Source organism: Anopheles merus, chromosome 3R (genome assembly GCF_017562075.2).
Source record: "Anopheles merus strain MAF chromosome 3R, AmerM5.1, whole genome shotgun sequence".
In the NCBI taxonomy this organism is placed as follows: Eukaryota; Metazoa; Arthropoda; class Insecta; order Diptera; family Culicidae; genus Anopheles; species Anopheles merus.
The window spans coordinates 38,045,622-38,060,220 of NC_054084.1; the positions used below are offsets into that span (position 1 = coordinate 38,045,622).

Genomic DNA, 14,599 nt, shown 5'->3' on the forward strand with positions numbered 1-14,599 from the left:
ACGAAAACTTTCGGCGTAGTCCGAGATTCACTGAAACAAACTTGCTCCCATACGTTCGTATTTTCGTTCCGTTTGCTGCATGGAGTAAAAACGGCGATGGTTCTCGAGTCTTCTCTATCTTGGATGCAGGTATTATCGATACATCCGATCCCGTGTCGATTAAGAACCGAATACTAGAAGATTTGTCGAAGATTTGCAGACGGCGACTAATTCTTAATCCGCCCACCTCGCCGATTTCGGATGGGCGGAAATCTAGTTTTTTGACTGATGATACTGACAAGGGCTTCGACATCGCGTAGCTCGATTTCCATACTTCCGGTGATACCAACAGATGTTTTCATTGGTACGATTTTGAGAAGTGGAACGCAATCGACCGCGCTCAGGTTGCCGTGCTTTCATTTGGCGTAGCTCTACTTTCATGGCAGCAACTTCTTCTGCTAAATTTTCCGTCGTTTCTTTTTGCACAGAAGCATGGATAACTGATGTTTGAGGAGCCATTTCTATCATTTTATCTGCCATCTCCGCCAGCTTCGAAAGACTTCCATCGTGGATGCTAAGTATTGCACGTATATTAGCTGGAAGTTTTTGCAGAAATAGTCTTTTTAACAAGGAATCATTCACATTCAATCCGGCAGCAAGTTCCTGCATCTTCGTTAAAAGATGCGTAGGACGAAGGTCTCCAAAATCGTACGATCCAAGTAGCTGATCCATTTTGGCTTGTTCCGTGAGCTCGAATCGAGAGATGAGGCGCTGCTTAACGGCTTCATATTTTCCTGTCGCAGGAGGCTGTTTTACATAATCGGCGATATGACAAAGCACGGATTGTTCGAGTTTAGCGACAATATGATAAAATTTTGTTTCATCCTTATGAACGCCGGCCAACAAAAACTGAATTTCAGCTTGCGAAAACCACAACGATGGATCGTTCTTCCAGAATTCCGGAAGTTTAACCGAAACGGCTGCAGTAGCAGGGGAAGTTTCTTCGTTAGTAACGTTTTCGGTAGACATGTTCGTTCACAAATTTTCAAATTAGGAGAACTAATAACAATCCGGAGATCACGTCGGGGTCACCAATGTAGGAGCGATTGAAAGACGATGTAAACCGTTCTAAGAGTGAACTAAGACTGACTACATTTATTCGATATTCAGTGTAACCACGGTTGCTGTAACCAATGGCTACTTGATTACAACTAAGACATTGCTATAAGCAATCCACCACAGTTCCATTTCAAGAGAATATGGATCCTTTACATAGGATATGGATTAGATTTGGTTCAGCGGTTACACAAATGAAGGTCTTTCCCAAGCGCCACAGATTAAGCTTAAACGACTGGAAAATTGAATATCCATAGAAAAAAATAAAAGCTCCATAGCTTCATTGGTTTGATCAATAGATGGCGTATTACAACTCATCATTATATTACTATCCTTTTCTTGCAATGTGTTTCGACAAGTTTCATCTTATCATGACCTATATAGCCTTCTAACTTTCTGAGCAAAAATCTATATGAATGGTCGTGTGGTCAGGTACGTGGGTATCAACACCAACGACCATGATTTTCGCTGGATTATTTAGACTGATTTGATTGTTTGGCTGAGTTTTTATAGTTCAATGATTAAAAAAATAGATTTTTTCCTTCAAACCCTAGATATAGTAGAACGTCGATTATCCGGGCAGCTCTGGACCGGACGGTTGCCGGTTAATCGATTTGCACGGATAATAGTCCAAGAAATCTCAAATTCATATACAAATTAAAAAATTCACTAGTTTTATGATAAATTCACCTAGTATCAATCGAATAATCATTTGTAAAATTTTATTTTAATCAATAACTATAGGTTTAACCGTAGAGTTGGCAACCATATTTACACACGTAAGTTTGCAACCGGCATACCCGGGAATTCCACACGTTTTGATGCAAAAAATTAACGATTTCCATAGGTAAACAATGCTTTCTATATTTCAATGCTGTAAGCAAGTAATGCCGACCAAATATTCTCTTCTATTTCATTTATTCATTAAGTTTTTTCATTTTATTATAAAAATAACGGTCAAATTGAAATTTGAAATCGCTTGAATTTGACTCGAAAATAAGCACAACCCAAGTGCCACAAATCCACTAAACGACCACTAAACGGCTTCTAAACGACTCAAGTTCTCTACCTAAACGGAATATAGAAAGACTTCGTTTAGCAGACGGCAAACGACTCATTCATTCTAAAAATAGCAAAAAAGCTGGTGGCGCTCTCTGTTGGTGGGATACCCCAACCAGTTGAGCTTCATCGCTTGGAGGAGAGCTTTCTCATTTCCTCTGTACTGTTGTATGGTTTCGCATTGAAGTTATGCATCTCCAGAGCTAGAACGACGATACGATTGTCTAAATACTAAACTCCAATGGAAACCACCAGCACTGAAGCAAGTGAGATTTGAGCAATGGTCATTGGTGTTGATACCCACGTATCTAACCACACGACCATTTATATAGATTTTTGCTCAGAAAGTTAGAAGGCTATATCCCAAGTGCCACAAATCCACTAAACGACCACTAAACGGCTTCTAAACGCCTCAAATTCTCTACCTAAACGGAATATAGAAAGACTTCGTTTAGCAGACGGCAAACGACTCATGCATTCTAAAAATAGCAAAAAAGCTGGTGGCGCCATCTGTTTGTGGGATACCCAACCTGTGGAGCTTCCTCGCTTGGAGGAGAGCTTTCTCATTTCCTCTGTACTGTTGTATGGTTTCGCATTGAAGTTCTGCATCGCTAGAACTAGAACGGCGATACGATTGTTTAAATACTAAACTCCAACGGAAACCACCAGTACTGAAGCAAGTGAGATTTGGGTAATGGTCGTTGGTGTTGATACCCACCTATCTGACCACACGACCATTCATATAGATTTTTGCTCAGAAAGTTAGAAGGCTATATAGGTCATTATAAGATGAAACTTGTCGAAACACATTGCAAGAAAAGGATAGCAATATAATGATGAGTTGTAATACGCCATCTATTGATCAAACCAATGAAGCTGTGAAGCTTTCATTTTTTTTCCTATGGATATTCAATTTTCCAGTCGTTTAAGCTTAATCTGTGGCGCTTGGGATAGGTCATAATAAAATGCAACTTGTCGAAACACATTGCAAGAAAAGGATAGCAATATAATGATGAGTTGTAATACGCCATCTGTTGGGTAATTTTAGTGAAAATAGAATTCTTTTATTTAGGAATATGTTGTTGTGTTGTCTGCCCTACGTTGTGTTCTGTACCATGCGGTTTCCAATCTGACACTTCCCAAACAGCCGTCTTCCTACCTTTGACACTTCGTTCGTTAAATGTCATTAAGTTCGTTAATATTTTGAATTCGCTAACTTTGACGGTTGATCGTTAAATATTCCCAACATACCGGCCGCCTTGAAGTAATGTTTCAATCAAACATTTTCAACATTCCCTACTCTTCACTATCTGGTAACAGACACACCCTTGATACAGGTCTCTTATAAGTTCCCTTAGACGTCTTGATCGTCACTACCCTTACTACCTCATCACTACCTGGATGCACTCCTATTACTCTGCCTAAACACCATTCGTTAGGTGGTAAATCCTCCTTCACAATCACCATCTGACCTATCTCAATCTTCTTGCTTCGTAATCCCCTTTGACTGACATTATGCAGCTCACAAATGTACTCCTTCGACCATTGCTGCCAATGCCGTTGCACGAGCTGCTGCAGCTGCTCAAAGTGCTTCAAACGATTCTCGGGTGTTGTCACGTGATTAGCATCTGGTAACGTCAATAGAGCTTCTCCAATGAGAAAATGGCCAGGTGTCAATACGTTGAGCTCCTCTGGATCCTCCGATAAGGGTGTGAGTGGGCGCGAGTTAAGCTGAGCCTCGATCTGAGTTAACACGGTAGACATGTCAGCAAATGATAATCGCTGGGATCCAAACAGTTTGGTAAGCGTCTTCTTAGCCGACTTCACGGCCGCCTCCCATAGCCCTCCGAAGTTGGGTGCTCTCGGAGGAATGAAGTGCCAGGTGATTCCACACTTCATCGTTTCTTCCCTTGTAGTTGCCTGGAAAGAGTCGTCGCTTAACAAATGAAAAAGATCATTAAGTTCACGCTGCGCTCCACGAAAATTCAAACCGTTATCCGTATAGACATCACTAGGATAACCACGACGCGAAATGAACCGTCTAAATGCCGCCAAAAACGCTGATGTTGTCATATCCTCAACCAGTTCGAGATGCACTGCTTTAATACAAAAACATACAAAAACTGCTATGTATGCCTTCTGAGGTGTTGCTCGACGATGAACTGGTTTTAAATACACAGGGCCGCAGAAGTCGATACCAGTCGTTAGAAATGGCCTGGCTGGTGTCACTCTCTTGACTGGTAGCTGGCCAATTGGCTGTGCAACTGGTGTTGAATTAGCCTTGAAACATGTCAAACATTTTCGGTGTATGTAGTTTGCCAATGTTCTGCCATTTAAAGGCCAAAAATCTTGCCTCATTGTTGCCAGGGTGATGCGAGGACCTCCATGCAGCGCCATCTCATGGTATGCCTTTGCAACAATTCGCGTAAAGTTGCCCTTTGCCGGAAGAATCATGGGATGTTTTGTGTTGTATCTGATGTTTGTTTGCCTAAGACGTCCTCCAACACGTAGGACACCTTCATCATCTAGAAAAGGTCGCAACTTCCTTAGTTTTGATGTGCTAAGCAATTCTCCCTTTTCTTCCAATTCCCGCATCTCAACATGAAATTCAATTCGTTGTAAATCGACGACTAAACGTCGGATCGCTTTAATAAATTCGTTGTATGTAATCGGACCGCAAACTACTGGCTCATTCCTGCATCTTTGAGCAAACCGGATACAATGAGCTGCCACTCTACCACATTTCCAGTAGGAGGAATAGCGATCCAGGAAAGGATGTGCTGCAACGCTCATGGTCATTACAGCCACTTGTCTCTTTCGCTCGAGTTGCGATTCATCGATGTCAGATTTCTCCTCAGGAAATGACCATGTGCACTCATTATTCGAGAGCCAGTGTGGCCCTGGAACCATTCCTCAGTGAGTTGATTAGGTAAAGCACCTCTGGACAGGATGTCTGCTGGATTTTCACTTCCTTTCACATGTTGCCAATAATTTCCTTGGGTTAAGTCCTGTATCGTGGCGACTCTATTTGCCACGAAAGTCGCCCACGTATACGATGGAGCTCTTAACCAGTTCAGCACAATGGTAGAGTCACTCCAGAAATAACTTTCTGTTATTGGTTGCTTCAAGGCGATGCATGCAGTTTTCCAAAGTTTCGCTCCCAACACAGCAGCACAGAGTTCCAACCGTGGTAAGCTCAACTTCTTAAGTGGCGCTACTTTAGATTTTGCTGCAAGGAGACCTATTTTTACTGTGCCTTCGCGATTTGTTACTCGGAGGTAAACGCATGCGCCATAGGCTACTTCGGAAGCATCTGCAAAAGAATGAATTTGCACATTGGTTTGATCAAGAAGCATCACATACCTTGGAATCCGCATCTCCTTTACCAGGTACAATTGTTTCTTAAACAATTCCCATTGGTCAGCCAAATCCACAGGGATTGGATCATCCCATTCCTTTGTGGCTATCCACAAACGCTGCATCATGATTTTCGCCCAGGCTATAATTGGAGCAATTATGCCAAGCGGGTCGAATAATCTGGCTATGAACGAAAACACGTTCCGCCTGGTAGGAGGTTCATTTGACACATCGTCGAAATCTGCTGCTACTCCTAACGAATCGGTAGTTGGATCCCAATATACGCCTAGCGTTTTTACTTGATCCTCCGGTCCAATGCTCACAAGCTCGCATTTATCTTTCTCCTCTGGAGACAGGTTTCGCAAAACCATTTTGTTATTTGAGTTCCACTTCCGTAAATGGAAACCTCCTTTCTCCAATAGTTGCCGCAACTCACTTACTAGCTGAACAGCTTCAGCGTCACTATTTGCTCCACCGATGTAGTCATCCACGTAGAATGATTCTTGTAAAGCCCCTTTACCTAATGGAAATCGCTCTCCTTCATCCGCCGCAAGTTGAAAGAGCACTCGAGTTGCCAAAAAAGATGATGACGTCAGGCCAAATGTGACTCTCTGAAGTTCGAAATGCTTTATCTCCTCTTGTTGAGAAGACCGCCATAAAATGCGTTGCAATGGTGTGTGTTCCTCATGAACCTTTACCTGCAAGTACATCTTCTCGATGTCCGCAATGAGCGCAATCGCATGCGATCTAAATCTCACAATTAGATCAAAGAGTGTGTTCTGCAACACAGGTCCATTTAGGAGACAATCATTTAGTGCAAAACCAGTTGAGGTTTTAGCGGAACCATCGAAAACCGGGCGCACTTTGGTGCTAGCACTGGATAATTTTACAACTGGGTGATGTGGTAAATAGCATGGCTTCACGTTGCCACCTTGTGACATGTCAGGAGATACCTCTACTAAATATCCCAGCTCTTGATACTGCTTTACCGCTGAACGGTAACTTTCGTATAGTGCCACATCCCTCGTCAATCGGTTTTCCAGTTGTAGAAATCTTTTCTTTGCCGTTCCTAAGGACTCTCCAATCCTTTCCCAACCTTTGAGCTTTATGGGAAGTTTTACTATGTATCGACCCGTTTCGTCACGAGAATGGGTTGTTACGAAACTTTGCTCACAATCTTTCTCTTCTTGGGTCAAGCTGTTCTCTGGACACACTTCTTCGATCGACCAAAATCGCTCAATTTGCTCCGCAATACTCACATGAGAACAAATTGCTGATGTTTTCCGCTGCGTTTGCTTTGGTCCAGTTAATACCCAACCGAACACAGTATTAACAAAATATGGATGAGAATCGTTCATTCTATAGACTCCAGGCCGGCCGCCGTCTAGCGCTAGAAATTCAAAGAAATGCTCCGATCCCAACAACATATCGATCTCTCCACCCTGATGCCATCCAGGGTCTGCTATTTTACCTTCATTCGGAATGCATGCATTAGGAAGATGTACTGGCTGAAGATTGTGAGTGATGCCGTCCATCACTAAGAATTCCATTCTTCTCGCATAATTGTTGGTCTGCGACGCAACTTCCGCCGTTACAGCTATGTCACTACTGACCTCATGCTTTCCTATACCTGTTAGTTTAATTCCGCTAGCTCGCTGTTGTAAACCAAGCTTTCTACAAAGTTTCTCAGTTAAGACGTTGAGCTGTGAGCCACTATCTAATAGTGCTCGCGTTTGAATGAACATACCGTTCTTTGCTTTCACATTTACTAGAGCTGTAGAAAGCACGCCACAAGAAACACCTGATCTTGTAACAGCCATAGTGAGCGTAGCATTTTCATGATTTGCACCTTGTGCTTCATTGATGAATGTTTCATCAACACTGTTGTTGCTTTGAGCTGATGTGCTAGGCATAGTGTTTTCCTTCGGTAACCACATATGTAAAAGAGAATGATGAGCACCCTTACACGCACGACAACGTACCTTTGATACGCATTGGTTTCGAAAATGGCCTTTTCCTAAACAGTTTAGACAAAGCTCTTTTGCTCGCGCAATCTTGATTCGTTCTTTCACCGCCATTGAAATGAACTCGTCACATTTTGCTGTCGAATGCTCAGCACCGCATACATAGCATTTGAGCTTTTTCTCACCTGCTGTGACGTGAATCGCCAATTTCGGAGCTTTTGATGTTGGCAACGGTTGGTTTCGCTGTTCTATTTTATCTTCGCCCAAGGCTTCCAAAATTCGTACTTGTCCTCGCAAGAATTTTATTAGATCGTTATAATTAGCATCATCTTGTGCCTCAACTGTTCGCTCCCACTCACGCTGAGTTCCTTCATCGAGCTTTGATGTTAAAAGCTGCGTGAGCATGATACCCCATGTTGACGGCGTTTCCCCTAATTGTTGCAATAACTTTGTGTGCCTTTCAAAACCATCGATAACAGCGTTGATGTTTGCTGCTGTTGGTTTTTTCATTCTCGGCCAGTTTAGCAACTCATTTGTATGTCTTTTCTTTTGTATGTATGGGTTAGCAAAACGACTTACCACAGCGTCCCATGCAGCATCATAGCTTGCTGCGCATATCGGAAAAGCTTCGATCACTTTTAATGCTTCACCCTTTAGTGAACTCTTCAAATAATATAACTTTTCTACTTTAGAAAGAGTTATGTTGTTGTGCACCATTTGCTCATACATGTCCCTAAACTGTAGCCACTCATCGAATTTACCTTGAAATTCTGGTAGCGCCATTTTGGGGAGCTTCACACCGCCTGTGGATGTGTTAGTAACGTTGCTCATATTCTCGTCCTTCTTTGGCTCGTTGCTGCTACGCTGCATTCTCTTAAGTTTGCCTGTTAGCACACACACACGCTCATCGAAGTCGGCAAATATAGCAAAATTTTCTTTCTTGTTGTGCTGGTCGTCAAACTGCCTTATTTCCTTTGAAATCTTTACAAAATGCTCCCAGCACCTCTCAAGACGTTTTAATCGAGCTTCGACTTGTTCCAACTCAACTATTCCCGAATTTTCCACAAATTTTTCTAGTCTTACTAGACATTCAATCAAGCCATCTCGTTCCTCCTTTGCGAGAGCAAGAGCCATTGCATTGTTGTCTATAATCGTGCTATTTTCCGTTTCTGAGTCCAAGAAACCACGGAAACTTTCTTCGCTTGAGGCTTTGGCTTGCGTCATTTTCACTTTCACCAGTAATCCAGGTCCTTAGGCACCATTTGTTGGGTAATTTTAGTGAAAATAGAATTCTTTTATTTAGGAATATGTTGTTGTGTTGTCTGCCCTACGTTGTGTTCTGTACCATGCGGTTTCCAATCTGACACTTCCCAAACAGCCGTCTTCCTACCTTTGACACTTCGTTCGTTAAATGTCATTAAGTTCGTTAATATTTTGAATTCGCTAACTTTGACGGTTGATCGTTAAATATTCCCAACACCATCTATTGATCAAACCAATGAAGCTGTGGAGCTTTCATTTTTTTTCTATGGATATTCAATTTTCCAGTCGTTTAAGCTTAATCTGTGGCGCTTGGGAAGTTATTGCAGTTAGAAGTTGAAAAAAATACCCGGGTATCCGGTTGCCAACTTAAAGGTAAACAGCTGTTTATGAACAAAACTGAATTTCGAAAATACCACTAGACACTTCAGAGCTGCACCGTGCATACGCACGGTTAAGCCGCCCGCCGGTTAATCCGCCCCCGGATAATCGACGTTCTACTGTATATACATCGGTATTTCTGGTCACTCTGCACACACTGTCAACTGAAATCAAAACAAAGCAAAAAACCTCCAATCGTACGAGGAACACAAATGAAACGCTAAATTTAGCTAAGCTTACACCTTTTTGCAATAATTGTGACTGAATAGCAATAACACCATAAAGCGTTCAAAATTAACTTAAGTTAGCAACACACAAAAGATAAAACAAACCTCCCTACATTACACATCACATGGCTGTCGAACAAAGCGAAAGTGCCTAAAGATCATTCCAATACGACATTCTTCTGTAAGTAAAGTGGCGTTTCAGTGCGTAAAACAGCATTCTAGAACATGTTTCTTTTGGCAGAGAATTAACGAAACAAAGAGCAATTTATCGTGGCCTTTCCGAAATGTTCCGAACGCTAGGCGCCACCGTTTTGCTGCTGAAAATAAGCCTCACGATTGCGTATCGGCCTGTGTTCATCTACCATGGCATTCTTACTGGTGCGGATAGCATGGGGCATTTGGTCAATAGAATCCAGGAGGTATGTGGTTTCGTGTACGATAAATCGCTTTATTTTGTAATTGTTCTCTGTATCGCTTATCGCTCCTTGCGCACAGGTTCACCCTGGCACGGTGGTGTACAATTTTGAGCGTTTCGGTGGATGGGCCAGTCTGATAAATGCCTGGCATCAGGTGCAAGCGGCACACGACAACCTGAAATTAGTCTGCGATTTGCATCCGGACGAGGGCATCAACATGATCGGCTATTCGCAGGGTGGTCTGCTGGGTCGGGCAGTGCTGCAGATCTATCCGGACCACTGTGTGAAGACGTTCATCTCACTAAGCTCCCCGCAAGCGGGTCAATTCGGAGGTAAACATTGTTCACAGGTTCACCGGAGGTGCATGTTAAGTGCACATTTTAATCCATTTTAAACCCTTCCCCTGTCGTTTCAGATGACTTTTTGCATTTAATCTTCCCCTCGCTCGTAGCACGAACGGCGTACGAGCTTTTCTACTCGCGCGTCGGCCAGGACACGTCTGTGGGCAACTACTGGAACGATCCGCACCATCCGGATCTGTACGAGCAGTATAGCATTTTTCTGCCGTACGTCAATAATCAACTACCCTCCGTCAACTCTACTCAGTACCGGGAGGCGCTGCTGCGGCTCAACCGGATGGTGCTGATTGGTGGGCCCGATGATGGGGTGATTACACCCTGGCAGTCTAGTCATTTTAGCTTCTTCGACGAGAAGTACCACGTGCTGCCGCTGGAGGAAAGTGTGATCTACACCGAAGATTGGATCGGACTGAAAACGCTACAGGAAAGCGGCCGATTGCACATAATCGAGCGGCAACATGTGCGTCACTATCAGTGGCATCGGACGAACGATGTGATCGATGATGTGATTATGCCATATTTGGACTAATGTTTCGGTTCAGCACACTGCAATCACGGAGGAAACCATGATTTTCTACCTTACGTTACCTAGGTTCCCAGCGGATTGCTGGGGAGGAGTTCGATATCACTGAAAAAGCAATATGATTTTCTATGTTTTTTGTGTATATTTGCTACTGTGTATTTTATGTTTTGTGTTAGATAGGAATTATAGTGGGATTAAGCTTCACGGTCACAAACACAATTTAAGGCTGATTTTTTAAATATTACAAATTAAACAGCACGCGGTGCCACTAGCGATAGGAAGATCTCCACTTTCCTATAGGAGGAACAAATGTTTTGGGTAAAATATACACTACATACCTATACAGTTATAATTTCGGATTTATAAACAAATGAAACTCGAAAATAAACTCTAACGGGTTTTGCTGAGCACAATTTAATAGCTGGCGGTTTTATAAACAAAGACAAATAAAATTGTAGCTGCTTAACGACCGAACTGGCAAAATAAGAGAAAATCAGCTATGTTTCCAGTTCAAATAACTAATTCGACCAACAATTTGTTGTTTAAAAAGCCTAGCTGCATTTAGAAGATTCCAATATGAACTGAGGCTCCCGATTACTCCTTCGAGGGCCTTTGCTATTGTCCAGAATTCATAGTTAATTTATTAGTTTTATGTATACGATCATTTACCAGCTATAATACCATATTATACCAATGACTGCTCACTTCTACTCTGAGTTCCTCTTAATGTGCTTCAAAAAGACTAATTGTGCGACCTGTAATTCAGTTTTTCTATGAATCATTTCTTTCGCTCTAAATAATCGACATCGCTACGGTATTGTTTGGTAGGTAAGTGTGTTTATTCGTTTCTTCTTGCGCTGGGGTTACAATTGTCCCCTTACGGCGCAGATTGTTCCCTCTCAGGGACATAAGTGTGTGAGTGTTAATTATTCGCCCTTTTTCGAGGTAAAATGTAAAAGGCAATCAAAGGTGAAGCTCATCGATGAGCTTACTGCTTGTGTGTTGTTAATACGATACACGCGTGTGCGAAAACAGATGAGAGCGGTTAGTAAAGCAATGATGTGCCGGCAATCGTTGTGAAAATGCGACAAAATGAAGGAAAGAAAGAAAAAAAAATGCACCAAGATTCCGGCGAGATGAAGTGGTATATGCCTGCCCTTCCTAACAGTATCCACGATCCGGCACGCGGCGACGCGGCGCACTCTTCAGGATGTTGTCCACGCGCAGTATCATCTCGGCCGCCTCGGCCGCGGACATCAGCACCTGCCGCTTCACCGCGAACGATTCCGTGATGCCGAGCTCCTTCATGCAGCCCACCTTGCCGTTGTTCATGTCCAGCCCCATCGTGCTCTTGCCCTGCGAATGGCCGGCCCGCAGCTCCGACACGAGCTGGGCCGAATCGTACCCGGCATTGTCGGCGATAATCGTCGGCAGCTGCATCAGCGCCCGGCCGAACGATTCGATCGCCATCGCTTCCTTGCCGGCCGTTTCGGCGGCCAGCTTGAACACGGCCGTCGCCATCAGCGTCTCGGAGCAGCCGCCACCGTACACGACGCGCGATTCCTTCACCGTCGCCGCCAGCACGCACAGTGCATCGTGCAGCGAACGTTCCGCCTCGTCGATGATCTGCTGCGTCGCACCGCGGATCACCACCGTGCAGGCCTCGCCGAGCGGCACGCCCGAGAAGCGCAGCAGCGTGTCCTCGCCGATCATCACCTGCTCGATCAGGTCGCACTTGCCCAGCTTCACCAGGTCGGGGTTGTCGAAGGTGGACACAATCTCGCCGCCGGTCACCAGCGCCAGCCGCTCGATGCCGTCGAAGTCGGCATGCTCGATCGCCATCACGCCCGCATCGGCAAACAGCTGCTCGGGGTAGTTGTAGATCAGCTGCCGGTTGATGAACACGTTGATGTTATGCGCCAGGATCTTGTCCACCTTTTCCTTCATCTTTTCCTTCTCGGCCACCTCCAGCTCGGCGATCTTCGACATCGAGTCGACCTTGATCGACGAACCGAACACCTTGATCTTGTCCGTGTCCATCGGCGTGTTGGCGATCAGGATGTTGGCGTTCTTCACCGACTTGGGCTGGTGGACGCCCGGCTTTTTGTCCAGCAGGAAGCCCTCGTCCAGGAACGACTCCTCCAGGCAGCCGCCCAGCTTCTTGATGCGCTGGATCGCGCTCAGCGAGCCGGACCCCTTCAGGCGCAGCACCGCATCGACGGCCAGCTTGGCAAAGTGTTCCTTGTGCTGGGACAGAATCTTCGAGCTGAGCGTGGTGCGGGCAATGTTCAGCAAATCCTCCCGGAACCGCTCCTGGTTGGCGGAGTTGTCCGCGGCGGCACCCTGCAGTGCGGTGCGGGCCACGTCGGCCGCCTGGCGCCATCCGGCAATGATCGTCTGTGGGTGGAGCTTCTGTTCCACCAGCTTCTCCGCCTCGCGGATCAGCTCGGCGGCGAACACCGTGACCGAGGTGGTACCGTCGCCGACCTCGTCGTCCTGCACTCGCGACATGTCGACGAGAATCTTCGCGGCCGGATTGTCCACCCCGACCGCCCGCAGGATCGTAGCGCCGTCGTTCGTCACCTCGATCTGCCCCGCGTTCCGGCCGTTCGCCACCAGTATCTTGTCCATGCCCTTCGGTCCGAGGGTGCTTTTTACCAGCTCGCCGATGGCGATGGCGCCCACGAACGAGGATAGACGGGCAATTTCGCCTTTCTCCTCTTCGGCTTCATGCTTCAGAATGCGCACCGGGTTGAGAGACACCATTGTGAGTGGAATTAATTTACAGCCGGAACTTGCACAGAAAACACGCTTCCTCGTCTGAATCACAAGGGGTTGTTCTTGCAGAACAGGGAAAAAGACGAAAAAAGCAATGCGGCTAATTTGACAGCGGCTGTCAGACCGATGATGTTCGAAAATGGGCAGAAAACAACTGGATGCTATAAACATGGTTATCGAAATTCGAACATCAAGATGTACTGTGGCATTTGTGCTTTTTGAAAAGGCGGTTATGTGTTGTATAAATTGAGCAACAAATATGAAAATTAGCACATTTCTTGGATTTCTTGTTGGTAGGATTTACTTGTTGAATATTCCTGGCTAAAAGGCACAAATCCTTCTAGCATCCGTATCAGATATAAGTTTGTTAAGTCGAACGAGTCTACAGTGTAGCTTATTTTACTTATTGTTTTGTTAATCTGTGCCTCATGGCATGAATGCAAAATAAAAAATATATGCCAGCCGTGTCGCGTTGGACCAGTTATAATACTTGAAGTATTATAAAAGAAACGAACAGAAAGCAGTCATAATTATCTGATTTTATTTGATAGGTTATGTTGAACAGATCATGGTATGTATGATACTAAGTCTGATCAAATGTTTGCTTTCAATGGCAGGTCTCTTACATGTGTCAGAAATTAAATTATGTTTGATTGTAGAATTTGTTTAAATTCTTGTTGGACCTATTTTTTACCCTTCAATGGTTTTATCAGATATAAGTTTGTAAAGTCGAACGAGTCTACAGTGTAGCTTTCTTTACTTATTGTTCTAATAATCTGTGCCTCATGGCTCATGATAAATGCAAAATAAATGTGATGTGTGTATGGTGCTAAATTTGATCAAATGTTTGCTTCAAATGGCAGGTCTCTTACATGTGTCAGAAATTGTTAAATTTGGTTCCATAGTGCACATTTTTATGTTCTATGTTATTGCAATCCATTGTAAAACACTAATTGTAAAACATTGCTAAAATGGTTCGAGAGGGCATTATTGTCCATCGATAGACAAATAAACATAAACATAAATAAAATTATGTTTGATTGCAGAATTTGTTTAAATTATTTTTGGACCAATTTTTTACCCTTTAATATTTTTTTGCGAGCACTTCTTGGGCTAGGAGAGCGGGCCTTTGCAGTTTGGCCCGAGCACTGCTACTTAATGAAGTTGCTTAAGCTGACAT

At 44.1% G+C, this 14,599-nt stretch overlaps 2 protein-coding genes across 2 annotated transcripts; one reads left to right on the forward strand and one right to left on the reverse strand.

Moving 5' to 3' along the window:
- The first annotated feature begins 9,280 nt into the window (after nt 1-9,280).
- Nucleotides 9,281-11,343, forward strand: LOC121596635 (lysosomal thioesterase PPT2 homolog). The gene is made up of 4 exons (XM_041921736.1): nt 9,281-9,524; nt 9,585-9,762; nt 9,839-10,091; nt 10,175-11,343. Exons 2-4 carry the CDS (start codon nt 9,628-9,630, stop codon nt 10,645-10,647), a joined length of 861 nt encoding a protein of 286 aa, XP_041777670.1. The 5' UTR covers nt 9,281-9,524; nt 9,585-9,627; the 3' UTR covers nt 10,648-11,343.
- A 115-nt stretch (nt 11,344-11,458) lies between these two features.
- LOC121596634 (T-complex protein 1 subunit beta) lies at nt 11,459-13,508 on the reverse strand. Its single transcript, XM_041921735.1, has one exon. It carries the CDS (start codon nt 13,405-13,407, stop codon nt 11,803-11,805), a length of 1,605 nt encoding a protein of 534 aa, XP_041777669.1. The 5' UTR covers nt 13,408-13,508; the 3' UTR covers nt 11,459-11,802.
- Between the last annotated feature and the right edge of the window lie 1,091 nt (nt 13,509-14,599).

What these genes read in the sequence shown, in the direction of transcription:
- LOC121596635 (XM_041921736.1), top strand. Translation starts at nt 9,628, where the DNA reads ATGTTCCGAACGCTAGGCGCCACCGTTTTGCTGCTGAAAATAAGCCTC. An exon ending in TGGTCAATAGAATCCAGGAG is followed by an intron (nt 9,763 to 9,838) that starts GTATGTGGTTTC and finishes CCTTGCGCACAG; the next exon opens with GTTCACCCTGGCACGGTGGT. An exon ending in GCAAGCGGGTCAATTCGGAG is followed by an intron (nt 10,092 to 10,174) that starts GTAAACATTGTT and finishes CTGTCGTTTCAG; the next exon opens with ATGACTTTTTGCATTTAATC.
- LOC121596634 (XM_041921735.1), bottom strand. Translation starts at nt 13,407, where the DNA reads ATGGTGTCTCTCAACCCGGTGCGCATTCTGAAGCATGAAGCCGAAGAG.